General features: G+C 41.3%; 1 protein-coding gene across 1 annotated transcript in view; it reads left to right on the plus strand.

Annotated features, from left to right (window-relative positions):
• Positions 1 to 13,809, plus strand: part of LOC134654506 (dynein axonemal heavy chain 1-like) — a 69,025-nt gene that overhangs the window by 28,271 nt on the left and 26,945 nt on the right. Inside the window, exons 32-53 of the mRNA XM_063509952.1 lie at positions 1,429 to 1,552; positions 1,900 to 1,997; positions 2,380 to 2,452; positions 2,801 to 2,918; positions 3,238 to 3,416; positions 3,991 to 4,153; positions 4,474 to 4,584; positions 4,912 to 5,003; positions 5,366 to 5,520; positions 5,807 to 5,924; positions 6,209 to 6,412; positions 6,895 to 7,108; positions 7,404 to 7,566; positions 7,826 to 7,944; positions 8,224 to 8,429; positions 8,899 to 9,061; positions 9,369 to 9,529; positions 10,012 to 10,230; positions 11,472 to 11,566; positions 12,057 to 12,195; positions 12,598 to 12,760; positions 13,277 to 13,446. Coding sequence (XP_063366022.1) covers positions 1,429 to 1,552; positions 1,900 to 1,997; positions 2,380 to 2,452; positions 2,801 to 2,918; positions 3,238 to 3,416; positions 3,991 to 4,153; positions 4,474 to 4,584; positions 4,912 to 5,003; positions 5,366 to 5,520; positions 5,807 to 5,924; positions 6,209 to 6,412; positions 6,895 to 7,108; positions 7,404 to 7,566; positions 7,826 to 7,944; positions 8,224 to 8,429; positions 8,899 to 9,061; positions 9,369 to 9,529; positions 10,012 to 10,230; positions 11,472 to 11,566; positions 12,057 to 12,195; positions 12,598 to 12,760; positions 13,277 to 13,446 — 3,247 coding nt within the window. The remainder of the gene's footprint in view (positions 1 to 1,428; positions 1,553 to 1,899; positions 1,998 to 2,379; positions 2,453 to 2,800; positions 2,919 to 3,237; positions 3,417 to 3,990; positions 4,154 to 4,473; positions 4,585 to 4,911; positions 5,004 to 5,365; positions 5,521 to 5,806; positions 5,925 to 6,208; positions 6,413 to 6,894; positions 7,109 to 7,403; positions 7,567 to 7,825; positions 7,945 to 8,223; positions 8,430 to 8,898; positions 9,062 to 9,368; positions 9,530 to 10,011; positions 10,231 to 11,471; positions 11,567 to 12,056; positions 12,196 to 12,597; positions 12,761 to 13,276; positions 13,447 to 13,809) is intronic.

Below are 13,809 nucleotides of genomic sequence, written 5' to 3' on the forward strand. Positions count from 1 at the left end.
GGACAGGTTTTGTTACTCTAGGAATGTTTACAATATCCGGGGCCAGCTCATAGTAAATGTATTGGGATCATATTATCTTCCATCTTGTAAAGTGAGTCTCCAAATTTGTAGACCCAAGGGCCATACTACACCGAAGATAAATTCGTGGGGGTCAAAATATGACTATGTAGAGCCAGATTTGGAATGGCTCATGGGCTGGATCTAGCCCATGGGCATTAGAGACCCCTGGTTTACTGGCGGTACCTACACATAATATACGAGTACCTATGCTCTTATACTCTGTTCAGTCCTTCTAGGTACGCCGCAAGCTGAAGTCATCGTAAATCATTTAACCTTTTGGACGCCAATGACCGATATATACGCACCGCAGGTCCAACGCCAAAGACGTATTAATCGGTCATAGACCACAGAGCAACATAGACCTAGGTCATAGAGAAAAAAATACATAGATTGCTCACTCCATACATCAGTTTTAGTAACAAAAAGACTATTAGCATTTAGCATCGAGTAGCGGAACTATCAGTACTGCTACTTGACAATAGATGTAGCACCGACCGGAAAGTCTTATGCAGTTGAGATAAGACTTTCTGGTCGGTGCTACATCTATTGTCAAGTAGCGGTACTGATAATTCCGCTACTCGATGCTAGATGTAGACACTGAAATTAATAGTCTAACTGATGTATGGAGTGAGCACTCTTGTCTTATTATATTTCTCTATGCCTAGGTGCATATGCATAAAGTTCAATTTCAGTTTTGACACTTCGGTGACGTGGCGTCTGAGAGACAGCTTTTGTGTTTGACACGGCGTCGAAAAGGTTAATACCCATGCTTAGCTCTATGGCCATTCATTCTAGGTCAAGGTACTGGGTATATATTGTAATATTGTAGAGTCTGTTCGGAAAGAGAAGTGCCCTGGAATGTACGGGGCTCAATACATATCACGACTCTTCTCTTTCCACACAAACTCTACAGTGTGTAAGTCCAATACGGGCAATAAATTAAACCAGATATAGAATTTACACGTCTAATCATTAATTAAGAAGTTTTTTTAAGTTACACTTAATTATGACCCCGTAATTATTTTTTTTCCGATGTACCGAGCAGCAATGTACTGCAAACATTAAGAAACATAAGATGACATGACATTACGAGATACGAGCTTTTTATTGTAACTGCCAACAAGCGTTCACAGTTACTTTAAAAAGCTCGTATCCCGTAACTTGTGTAGTGTATTACATTGCGGGCCGAATTATTTTGTATGGTTAAAAAATTCATTGTATTTCTAAGTAAAATCTATCTCAATATACTTCTTAGGGCCTGTGCTAACCACCGTTTAAATTTTCGCCCGTATTGGATTTACACACTGTATACCTATATGTAAATATTCCATTTTCTGCTACAATCATGAATGTCATGATTGTTTTCAGTGGACGTCTTGTGATCACGCCATTAACAGACCGATGCTACCTGACGCTGATGTGCGCTATGCACTTGAAGTTCGGAGGGGCCCCGGCCGGGCCTGCTGGCACCGGCAAAACTGAAACCACTAAGGTAGACACGGGCCAGCAACAACTTGTTACTAATATTAGCGGAACTCTCTTTCCAATTCGTTTGATTAGAAAGAGACTTTCGCTAACATTATTAGTTACAACTTTAATTTCAACTTTTGCATTCCGAATTAAGGTTCAAATTACATTCACTCTCGATTTGTCTTCAAATGAATCTTAGAAAGTTGAATTTATTGGAATATATTTGAATTTTTTTGGAAAACTTGTTTTCCCATGCCTGGAAAAGCCCACATTTTTCTTCCACCACTACGCATGTTTTTCGTAAATTAGTTACAGATTGTTACGTGCGATGCGATGTAGGTACCAAATATCTCTGTATTTTTTTTACAGGATCTTGCTAAAGCATTAGCTGTTCAATGCGTGGTGTTCAACTGTTCAGACCAACTGGATTACATGGCAATGGGAAAATTCTTTAAAGGATTGGCTGCGTGAGTTATCCATTATAATTTGGGGCATTATCTATGAAAAGGGACCTTATTGTCGATGGCGCTTACGCCGCACAGCGTCGGCATTGTATTTATATCGGAGCATTGTTAATAATGGCGTAAGCGACATCGACAATAAAGTCCCTTTTCATAGATAATGTCAGATTTTACGTAGGTACAGTCACCTGCAATAATATGTTACTCTTCGAAGGCCGCAAAAATATGTGACACGCTCTTATATTATGGCTATACAATAAGATCGTGTCAGATATTTTTGCGGCCTTCGTTGTATATTTATTGCAGGCGACTGTACCTACAGTATTCTTTGTCAAAAGTTTGTTGAATGGATTATTGTTAGTTTGATAAAAAAAAAACATGTTTCCAGATCTGGAGCTTGGGCTTGTTTTGACGAATTCAACCGTATTGACATTGAAGTGCTCTCTGTTGTAGCACAGCAGGTATTTCAATTTCAATTTCAATTTCAAAATCTTTAATGTCAAAATAACACGTGTTAAAAATTACAATAAATTTTCTTACAACAGTTACAACCAACAATTTTGTGATGTTTTCGACCTTTTGGTTCAAAACGTCACATTCTCTTACATAAACAACAAACAATCAGTATAGGTACTTCATAGGAAGGTCACCTAAAATAGATGGCGCTATATTGCCCTGTATAAGCAGTCAAGTGGTCGTTAAGTTCTAACGTCTCTAAGGGTTGTAAATGACAATTACTGTTTTACTACTATTTTCTGCACAACGCCACTTCAACAAAGTAAGCAGCCCTCTTAAATATGCTATTTCAGGTAATAACCATCCAGAAGGCTCAAATCGCAAAACAAGAAAAGTTCTGGTTTGAAGGTGTAGAGCTACCCCTCAAACAGTCTTGTTCAGTCTTTATAACTATGAACCCAGGATATGCAGGTGCCATATTTTACTATATTATGGTCCATGATGAAAATACTATAAGTGCCATTTGCACCATTCCACTAACCCTGGGTTAGCAGAGTTTGGAGCTACCATGGTTACCAGTACAATTTGACACTTAGTTAACGGTTTAACCGCTTAACCTTGGGTTAGTGGGATGGTGCAAGTGGCCTTAAAAGTATTATAGCTTGCTACGTCCGCATTCCATCCGGTGGACCATACGTTTATAAGCCATTTTGTCTGACGGTCCCTGATGAAATGTTCATTTTTTTTCTGTGGTTTTTTTTTAATGCTTAGTGAATATCCTGATTTGTAGGCCGTACCGAGTTGCCAGACAACCTGAAAGCGTTGTTCCGGCCCATATCCATGATGGTACCGGATTACGCGTTGATTGCGGAGATCTCCCTCTTTTCTTTCGGATTCTTCGAAGCCAAGATCTTGGCGGGGAAAATCACAACCACCTTCAGATTGAGCTCTGAACAGTTGTCTTCTCAGGTATATTCTCCTTTAAAATGGACGGGTCTAAGTAGGTAGGTATGCATATTTTTTTTGTATATGCTTTTTGTCCAAAGTTGAAGTCGTAATAAGCGTTTCCCGGATTTGTCCCGTACAGGCTTAGTAGTAGTAGGAAAACACTTTATTGTACAAAAATAAACATAAAACATGAAAAAACACACTTCATTTGTACAAAGGTGAACTTATCCCTTTCAGCTTAGGTACCTATGTTTTATTCTATGGCGTCTTTTCTGCTTTGCTCATCTTGGAATTTTGGAGTCCCTTTGTGTAAGCGGAACAATCAACAATCTCAACGATTCGAAAACTACCTATATAAAACACGTTTGTACGAGACACTGTAGTGAATTCAGTCGATGGCCACATTGAGCATCTTCCCAATACTTATAGGTATATTGCCGGCCTAGCCAAGGTGACAATCGCTATCGCGTCGCCATCGAATCGCTTTGTGTCTCTCTATCATTCTTCCATATTAGTGCGACAGTGACAGTTTCCTTTCGATCGCTACGGAACGATAGCGATTGGCACGTTGGCTACGCGGCCTGCTAATTTTCAGGACCACTACGATTTCGGGATGCGAGCTGTGAAGACAGTAATCACTGTGGCCGGTAACCTGATCCGCCAGATGCCCAATGGAGACGAGCGGCAAATTGTTCTGCGTTCCTTGAGAGATGTCAACGTACCCAAGTTCCTGGCTGACGACCTGCTTTTGTTTAACGGTATACCCTATTTCTCTAACAGAGAAACAGAGTAGGTACCTTTATATACCTACTGGAGGAGAATAGGTAATCACTGTGGCCGGTAACCTGATCCGGCAAATTCCTAACGGGGATGAACGGCAAATCGTCTTGCGTTCTTTGAGAAACCTCAACGTGCCCAAGTTCTTTACTGACGATATGCTTTTCATTAACAGTAAGTATATCATACGTTTAAGAATAATGAAAAGCATAATGTAGACTGTTAAACTGATAATTTGATATGTTTCCTAGTAATATTAAAACGACATGGCCTAAACTTAAACTAGAATGATTTTCAACAGGCATAATATCAGATTTGTTCCCTCGTGTTGAAATACCAGTAGTGGACTACGGCATCATGGAACACTCCATAAGGAACATGCTAGTTAAGAGGGGCTACGATGACCTGTACAGTATGTATTTTATATTTATCTTAACGTTATTAACAATAGTCAAAAAACGATATTAATGTAATACATCAGCTGGCAGGATGATATCCCGATTTCCCGATATGATGCTGTCTTTCCTGAAGCTTGAAGATTAGGAAAAGACATCTTATTGGCAGATACATAAAAGCTTGCAGGAGTTGTAGGGTTTTGGTAGATGAGGGCAGTAAGGGACCGATTATAGTGTTAAGGAATAAGGAAGACTGATGTCAAGGAGATCGAGCCATATCACAATAAATCTGTAGTAAAGGCGGTGTTGGTGTCATTCATTCGTAAATACGATTGTATTTCCAGCGTTCATCTTTAAGATAATCCAGTTGTACGAGACCACCGTGGTGCGACACGGGCTCATGTTAGTGGGACCTGCCGGTGCTGGAAAGACTAAGGTTAGACCTTCCTTTTGTACAGTCAATATCAAATAGATAGTTGTGTCCATTTAACGACATAAGGACGTGTTCCGATATATTATTACTTTGGCCGTCACTATCTACGTTTGCCTTCAAACACAGGGGAGGATAATTATAAATTAACATTTTTGCAAAGGGACTTCAAAGAACCTGCTTTTAGGCGCTTTCAGATTTGGTTAACGTGCCGGAGTTTATTTGCCAAAAGCTCTCTAACTACCGGCATGCATTAGGGAGTAGCGGACGTGCGTGAGCGATTTGCGAATGGCGCTAACGGCATTTCCCCAAATTTGGACGCACTTTTAGAAACACCTTTGGACGCTCCGTTGTCGTTTTTCTTCCAGTGCTATGAAATACTCCGGGACGCATTGACTGCGATCAAAGGCAAACTGGCGCCCGATGGTTTCCCATTCACCCCTGTACACACGTTCGTCGTTAACCCTAAATCCATCACTATGGGCCAGCTCTATGGGGAGTTTGATTTGAACACCCATGAATGGTATGTTGATTGATCTAATGGACATATTTCATAAATCCGTAACTCTCTTTAGTAGTGGATACTTGGATAGTCTTGGCTATAACATCATGTCCATCAAATGGACATTCAGAGTTTTCTGCAATAAAGTAGGTTACCATACGGTGGATGATAATCGCTCGAGGTCGGGAAAGGAATAGATACTTAGACATTGTTTGTCTAAACCCCTACAGAATGTAGAATTATCCCTACTAACAAGATTTGGCAGATGCCACTTAGATAGATTTTCAGGATTATCTACTGTTTCCAGGACCGATGGGATCCTCTCGAGCTTGGTGCGAGCGGGCATAGCGGTGGAGGATATGGACAAACGTTGGTACATCTTTGACGGTCCCGTTGACGCTGTGTGGATTGAAAACATGAATACCGTACGTACTTACGTACCTAGTTAGACATTTTTTTATATTCAATATAAGGACTTTCTGGCTTCTATTTTACTAATTTCCCAAGAATGTCATAATGTGCGTGTAATGGTCGTATTTTTCCCGTCTTCAAAGGTTCTCATCTACTAAAGCTTCGGGCTAGAACTTTCTTCTTCCTAATCCAAACATGTTTTATGAATGATATCTGCTGATGACGCAGCATGTGTTTTTCTTACTCTCCGTCGCCCGTCGTCTCATCATTTTCTTCTTTCCTTCAATTTGATCTACAGGTATTAGACGACAATAAAAAGCTCTGCCTCTCAAGCGGTGAGATAATGAAGATGACAGACAGGCAACGAATGATCTTCGAAGTAGCTGACCTGGCGGTGGCGTCGCCGGCGACTGTCTCCAGGTGCGGCATGGTGTATTTGGACACCAGGGTGGTGGGGTTGCCGCCGTTGGTCAACGCTTGGATGAAGTCCAATCTTCCCCCTGTAAGTATCGTCTTTTCCTTCAGCAGTAATTTAAAAAGCGCATTCAATTTCAATACTGTTATGCTGACCTGCTAGCATGAGTTGCGTGACTCCATATATTTTGCTCGCTTCAAGTATGGAGTCACGCGCGAGAACGCAACTCATGCTAGATGGTCTGGGGCCCGTTTCTCAAAAGCTTCCAGTTGTATTAGGTACAAGTTACAAGCTTTTGAGAATTTCATATGTGTACCGAAATTTCCTCTTTGCAAAATGATAACGTCTACGAACTTTTCATATAGCTTAAAATCTTTCCGCAACTAACACATCTGTAAATACACAAGTAGTGAGATAAATCAGAATACCATATCCAACCAAATCAGTAAAATATTTGCTAACTCTTTACTTTCACATAATTACCAAGAAGAATGTGGGCATATTATTTAAGTACCTATTATGTAATGTGGGCATATTATTTAATAAATTCAACAATTGCTCTTCTTCAGATTGCCGATAACATCCGAAAAATATTACCAAGTCTCATCACCACGTACCTGTATCCTTGCTTGGATCTACTCCGCTCGAAGCTCGTCGAGATAGTAGTATCTATTGACTCTGCGCTGGTGCTGAAGTTTTTGGAACTGTTGGATTATAGGTTGCGACCGTTGACTGGGAAGGACGACAGGCCACCGCCGGGCGCGCCGTTTTTGGCCATGATGCGTTAGTTACAAATAAAGTTCTCTTTGAAGGTCTTGCGTAGCTGTAATTAGGTATTGGGTTTACTACTTAAGTAGGTATATACTTCCTTCGCACAAAATTCATGGAAATAGTAGCTTTTATCGACTGTCTACTAGAGCTGCATTTCCTATAACTTTTCTAGGTTTTAGGCTATAACGGCGGATGTCAGGTGAATTTTTGGCTAAGAATAAAAATAAAGTGCGTCAGTGGCAATCGAAGGCATACTCGTGCTTTGTGATAATATAAGATCTTTTGTAACAAGGCTTCTACTTTTCAGCAAGACTGGCACCATGCTGGGTAGTATGGTCGGTTATCTGGTCCGTGGGTGCCACGTGTGATCATAATGGCCGCGCCGTGTTCTCCCAGTTCATGCGACAGCTGACGGAGACGAACAACTTGAAGCCGCTGTTTCCCAAAGAAGGGAGAGTTTATGATTATACGTAAGTATTCGCCCTTCGCCCCATCCATACATTCGAACTTTGAGGACGCCGCAAGGTTCTCTTATGTTGTGCGAAATTTATTCTCATTTTCAAGGCATCATTCCTGAATTGGTTAAGTCTGCTGTTCTGGCTGTTCTTTGATCTACATCTTCACTGACCCTGAACATGATCGTCAAGGCCTTGCTTTTCGATTGTCCTTTTCTATTCCATTGCAGTTTACTCAGGTGGTCTCCGTGTAAGCGTATTATTATGATTTTAGATTGCACGACGGTGGTTTTACCGACTTGACGGAAGACGGTGAACCGGCTAATCCTTACTGGTACAATTGGATGGCCAATATGGAGCCGTACGAAGTCGACCCCGAATGGCAGTATGCAGGTACTTATTCTTTCTAGATTATGGTGACTCACTCCGTATAATGCCTGATGCTGTAACAGGGATAACTACCACAGCAATTCTTCAGAGGCTGTGAACACAAAGACCTAAGGAAGTGGAAGAGTGCATGTGCGCTGCAGTTGGGTATAGGTTGACATTTCGCTTCCTCAGAGCCCATGCTCGAACTGTGTAAGAATCGGAGGGCTCGATTCTTCCTAGTGGAGCTAAGATCCGAGAGTTCTCTACAGGATAGCCATTTATTGTCGACTCATTTTTTTCCAGACATTGAAGTCCCGACTTTAGACAGCGTACGCAGCGCTGCTATTTTAGGCTACAAAATAACGAACTACAACCACGTGATCTGTGTCGGACCGACCGGTACTGGCAAGACCGTCACTATAACCTCGAAGTTGTCCCGGGGACTTCACAAGAAATTCATATGCGAGTTCCTGGTTTTCTCTGCTAGGACCTCTTCTAATCAGACACAGGTAAGAAAGTCTTGTCGATGAAAGTCTATTCACTGTTTTTCTTTATTTGAATTCTGGAATGGTGATTGATAGTGCAGAGTGACATCGGAGTCTTGTCGGTCAATAAATAAGTACTTGCAGCTTGGCAAAAAAGAGTAGAAATTAAAAAGTGGCAACATTGTAGTGTCGTCCCGTTTTCTTATATAAATTGGTTTGAAAGGGACGACACTACCATGTTGCCACTTTTTAATTTCTACTCTTTTTTGCCAAGCAGTAAGTCAGACAATTATTAGGAGTCTGTCTATTACTATACCTCATCATCCAGGATTCCTCCCATCTAGCATCTACTTACGAGGCGTAGAGCATCCCACACCGCACTATGCTTTCTGTACTAAAGCGGAATTCGCTAAAGACCTCTGAAACTCTAGTTTTAGAGCAATATCGATAAATAGGTACCTAATATGATATTGTTTGTTCACTTGTTTCCAAGGACGTAATCGACAGTAAACTAGACCGACGTCGCCGCGGTGTCTTCGGTCCACCGCCAACGAAGAGACAAGTATTCTTCATCGATGACCTCAATATGCCAGCTCTGGAGGTCTACGGGGCCCAGCCGCCCATCGAATTGATCAGGCAGTTCATGGACTTTTCAGGTGATCATTTGTTCTGATCCTTGTCCAGGACGTAATCTTAAACAAGTTAGGGCGCTCCTAAGAATCTAATATTTTTATCGAGATGATAAGTAACCTCGACCTTTAGTATATTATATGCTCTAAGTCGCCTAGGGAGTCTTTCACGCTTAGAACTGAATCCGTGAACCCGTTTAGGTTTAGGTATGTCATCAGTACTCCTTGATGAAATGAATGAGAATCAGAGGGAAATTTTCTCACGTGTAATAAACGTGTGTGGCAAAACAAAAGCAGGTTCAAGTAGCTCTTGTCCATTTTTGTTTGTTAACAGGCTGGTACGACCGCACCGACATCGGTGCGTTCAAGACCTTAGTCGACGTGGGGATCGTCGCAGCCATGGGACCTCCTGGCGGTGGACGCAACCCCGTCACCATGCGACTGATGCGGCATTTCCACTATATCTCTTTTACCGAAATGGAGTATGATAGCAAGGTACAGTGACTGTTTTTCCTCACGCTTCTCTTCAATATCACAGATGGTTAACTAGTAAGTCGTTATTCATAAACGTCTGCTAAGTTAATCAGCTGATGATGATCGTCGTTTGTCCCTATCTATGGCATAACGACAGATAGGGACATACGACGATCATCAACTGATTAAGTTAGCAGTCGCTTATGAACAACGCCATTACTTATTAGAGATCTTCTATGTCACAATCTGCTTGCTACTTACTGCTTACCTACTGGAATTTCGTAGCATCGGTGGGGATTACTAAAGAAGGTAAAAGTTATATATGGGCGAACTTGTTTTTAGAAATCCTTAGGGTAGAGGGTTGTTTTGTGCACATAGCTACTGGCAAGACTCGAACTTACGACCATTGGAACACCGGTCCAATCGCTACTGCCAACGTGCCAACCACGGGGGTTTACCAGAAACTACCACCGCACCAACCATACCATATTAAAATTTTTCAGTACGGAATATTCAAAGTGATTCTAAACTCTTGGACGTCCCGCATCGCCAAAGAGGTGGTAGTACGCGAAGCGCCCTTCCTCAAGAGCTCGCTGGAAGTGTTTAATTCGCTGGTCGCAGAGTTGCTGCCCACTCCCACCAAGTCGCATTACACCTTCAACTTGAGAGACCTGAGCAAAGTGTTCCAGGGCATGCTGATGATGGATGCGTATAAAGTGAAGGTGGGATTTGCGATTTAGTACGCAGTTTTAAGGTGAAAATATATCTGAAAAAAAAGGTAGGTACCGTAAAATGGGGTGAGTAGGTGCAAAACTGGCATTCAAACCTCGATAACATTTTATTTAAATTTTACATATGCAAATTGAATGGTGTATATATATATATAAGTGTTCCGGACGTTTGTATTTTAGTTTTTATTTTCTTTTGGGTAGTTCCATTTCATAACTTTGACGATAAATAGGAAATCCCACCTCACCCCGTATATAGTCCCTCGTATTTGGGGTGAGTTGGGTTTTCATACAAAGGTGATTTTGGAAGATTGTTGGATCGATTTTTTTTTACTATGAGTATTACTATAGCTCCATTTTAAATTGGAATACATTATTTTTGTAGCCTTAAAAATCCATCTCACCCCCCTTTTATCCCTTCTCTCCCCATTCATAACCCAACTCTCCCCGCGAACTCTACTCACCCCATTTTACGGTACCTTATTCATAATGTCGTCTCTAGGGGTGGCTACTAGCTCCTTTTGTACATATTGGAGACTCAAATGTATCAGCTGAATACGGCTGTACGGCGTCATACGTTTTGTGGTATCTGGATTGACAACCGATACCGCTTTAAAATTAAAACCCAGCTGACGCCTAATGTACCTGGCCTTACAGCACCATTTATTCTAGTTCTTAAAATGACGGCTTCAATATTTTAATTGCGCTAGTATACGCGTCTTGGTATTCTTAATTTTGTTGTTGTGGTCAGATCATAGATTTTGATCATTTCATGAAATGCTATGAAGAATTGATCACTTCGGGACATTGTTAGGTTTATGATGTGGCCAACCGACCATTTCATGAAATGATTGCCACATCATGAAATGATCAGTTCTAAGATCTAACCACGACAAATACATATTGTACCTAGTATTTTCAGCTATAAAACTGCTCCATTAATACATATAATCACGCCTATTTCCCGGAAGGGTAGGCAGAGACCACGGATTTCCACTTGCTACGATCCTGACATACTTACCTACCTCTTTCGCTTGCGTTACTCCCATAACATTCCTCATACATGCTCGCCGGTTTAGGGTGCTGTTGACCTAATGGGCTAAGGCCAACTCTTTATCATATGTCACCATGCCTATCACGTTCTAACTAGTATGTAAGTGTGAAAGTGACCCATGACATGACACCGCTGCTGGCCTTTCTTCTATTATATTGGTACTAAACTTTGGTGTGCACAGGAGGAAGACGAAGTGATAAGATTGTGGTATCACGAGCACCAGCGGGTGTACCAGGATCGGCTGGTTAACAACGAGGATCGCCAGTGGTTTACTAAGTAAGGCTGTAGTTTATTTCACGATCAATCTCTCAATCTTTGACACTTCATAAAATTCGTATTACAAAATGTTACTCTACTTTTAGCCGCCCACAAGTCAATACTTGCTGACAAATGCAACTTAGATGTGTCATCATCTTCCTTGCGGCTTATGGGAGCCTGATGGGGTCCTCTTGACAACTAATCCCAAGAATTGACGTAGACACTAGTTTTTTACAAAAGCGACTACCATCCGACCTTCCTACCCAGAGGGGATACTAGGCCTTATTAGGATTAGTCCGGTTTCCTCGCTATGTTTTTCTTCACTGAAAAGCGGCTGGTAAATATCAAATGATATTTCGTACATTAGTTTGGTACCCGGGGTTTGAACCCGCGATCTCCGGATTGAAAGTAGCACGCTCTTACCGCTAGGCCACCAGCGCTCGTCGAAGTCGATAAATAGAAACTAAAATCTACCAATGAAGTTTAATAAGTCTTTATTTACTAACAGTTTGCTACAAAAGAAGATTCGTGAGGAGTTTAAGAGGAAACCGGCGGATGTCCTCGGTGGAAGGCTGATGCTGTTTGGTGATTTCATGGACCCTGGCGCCGATGACAAGAAGTACGTCGAAATCAACGACCAGGAGGAGGTAAGACAACTTTCTTACTTAGGATGGTATTCTATCTGTCCAATATCTTGGTCCAATGTGTATTTGCGTCTCACATTTTGCTTAATGAGAGAGCGAGACGCAATGCACATTGGACAAGGAAATTGGACTACGTGGATACCCTTAAACAACTTAGGGAACAAATCAAACTATTGTATCACATTTTGGTTTGTATTTTTTTTAAGTACCGAGCTTCTAGTTGTATAGATGGCACCATCTCTCTCGCTATATCGTAATCCCGTATAAGGATATAGGTTATAATCAAATTTCCTTGAACCGCCGATGCAAAAATTGGTTTGGCGTCAAAACGGCGTTTGTTACGGATGAATTCCTGACAGATATGCTGACCCTGAAATTGAGCTAACTACAGCTTATTTTCCACAGTTGGATGAGATTCTATCTAACTACCTGATGGACTATAACCTGTCGACCACGGCTCCTCTGGACCTGGTGTTGTTCGATGATGCAGTAGCTCACCTGTGTAGGGTATCCCGTATCATGCGACAGCCCATGGCCAACGCTCTGTGCCTTGGTATGGGAGGATCTGGTGAGTAGAGGCCGTTTTGCCTTAATTTATCATGTATTCTGGGGTAGAACATCAATATTAAATGAGTTTGTATAAGTTCCAATATTAACTGGTTATATTAACTGGTACAGCGTCAGATACCCTCCAGAAACCTTTAAATCGACTTCAATCACGACTTATACGAAACAGTGCAGAGCCAACCATCTTGAATTAAAAAAAAAATCTATAAATTCGCACTCCGAAAACCTTGAAATCGACTACCCCTTGACGACTTTTATGAAATAGTACGTATCCGCTATCTTGGTTTGCAAAAATATTCTTTAGTAAATAGAATTGGTAGTCTTGCCCATATGTTGGTCTCACCTTGTAAATTTATGATAAATTATTCATGACTATTCCAAATTTCAAATCGATAGCTTAAGTAGTTCTCGAGATATTTAGCGATGTGACAGACGGACGGACAGACCGACACAGTCGGACCATAAGGGTTCCTTTTGTACCTTTTTGGTACGGAACCCTAAAAACGATTTCTTCTAGGTCGTCAGTCTCTGGCCCGGCTGGCAGCGTTTATGGGGGAACTAATATGCATCCAGATTGAGATTACTAAGGCCTATGGACAGTCGGAGTGGCGCGACGACTTGAAGCAGACCATGATCAAGGCTGGGGCCGATAATAAAGGCGTCGTGTTTTTGTTCTCAGACGCACAGGTATTAAAATACATGTACGACATCCGACTCTAAGGACCATTCACACCAAATTGTGTGTGTGTTATGTGACTTATGTATATTGTGTGTCGCCTTCTCATAATGTTTGCTACGTAACGCCGCTTCAGCGTACTTAAGTTCCGGTGTGGAAGGTACTTCAAAAGTTACTGTAACTCAGTATTATCCTTTATTCCTACAGATGCTGTTGTTTTTGTTTGAAAGTTTCATATTTCTACGAGATATCTTTACTCGTATTACATGATTAATTGCGTAAATTTAAACTTAATGGCTAATACAAATGTGTAACACAATATTTGAGATGTTATTACCTTACCTTACCCGGCACGACCTTATCATCTCTTCTTC

This window comes from Cydia amplana, chromosome 15, assembly GCF_948474715.1.
Source record: "Cydia amplana chromosome 15, ilCydAmpl1.1, whole genome shotgun sequence".
In the NCBI taxonomy this organism is placed as follows: Eukaryota; Metazoa; Arthropoda; class Insecta; order Lepidoptera; family Tortricidae; genus Cydia; species Cydia amplana.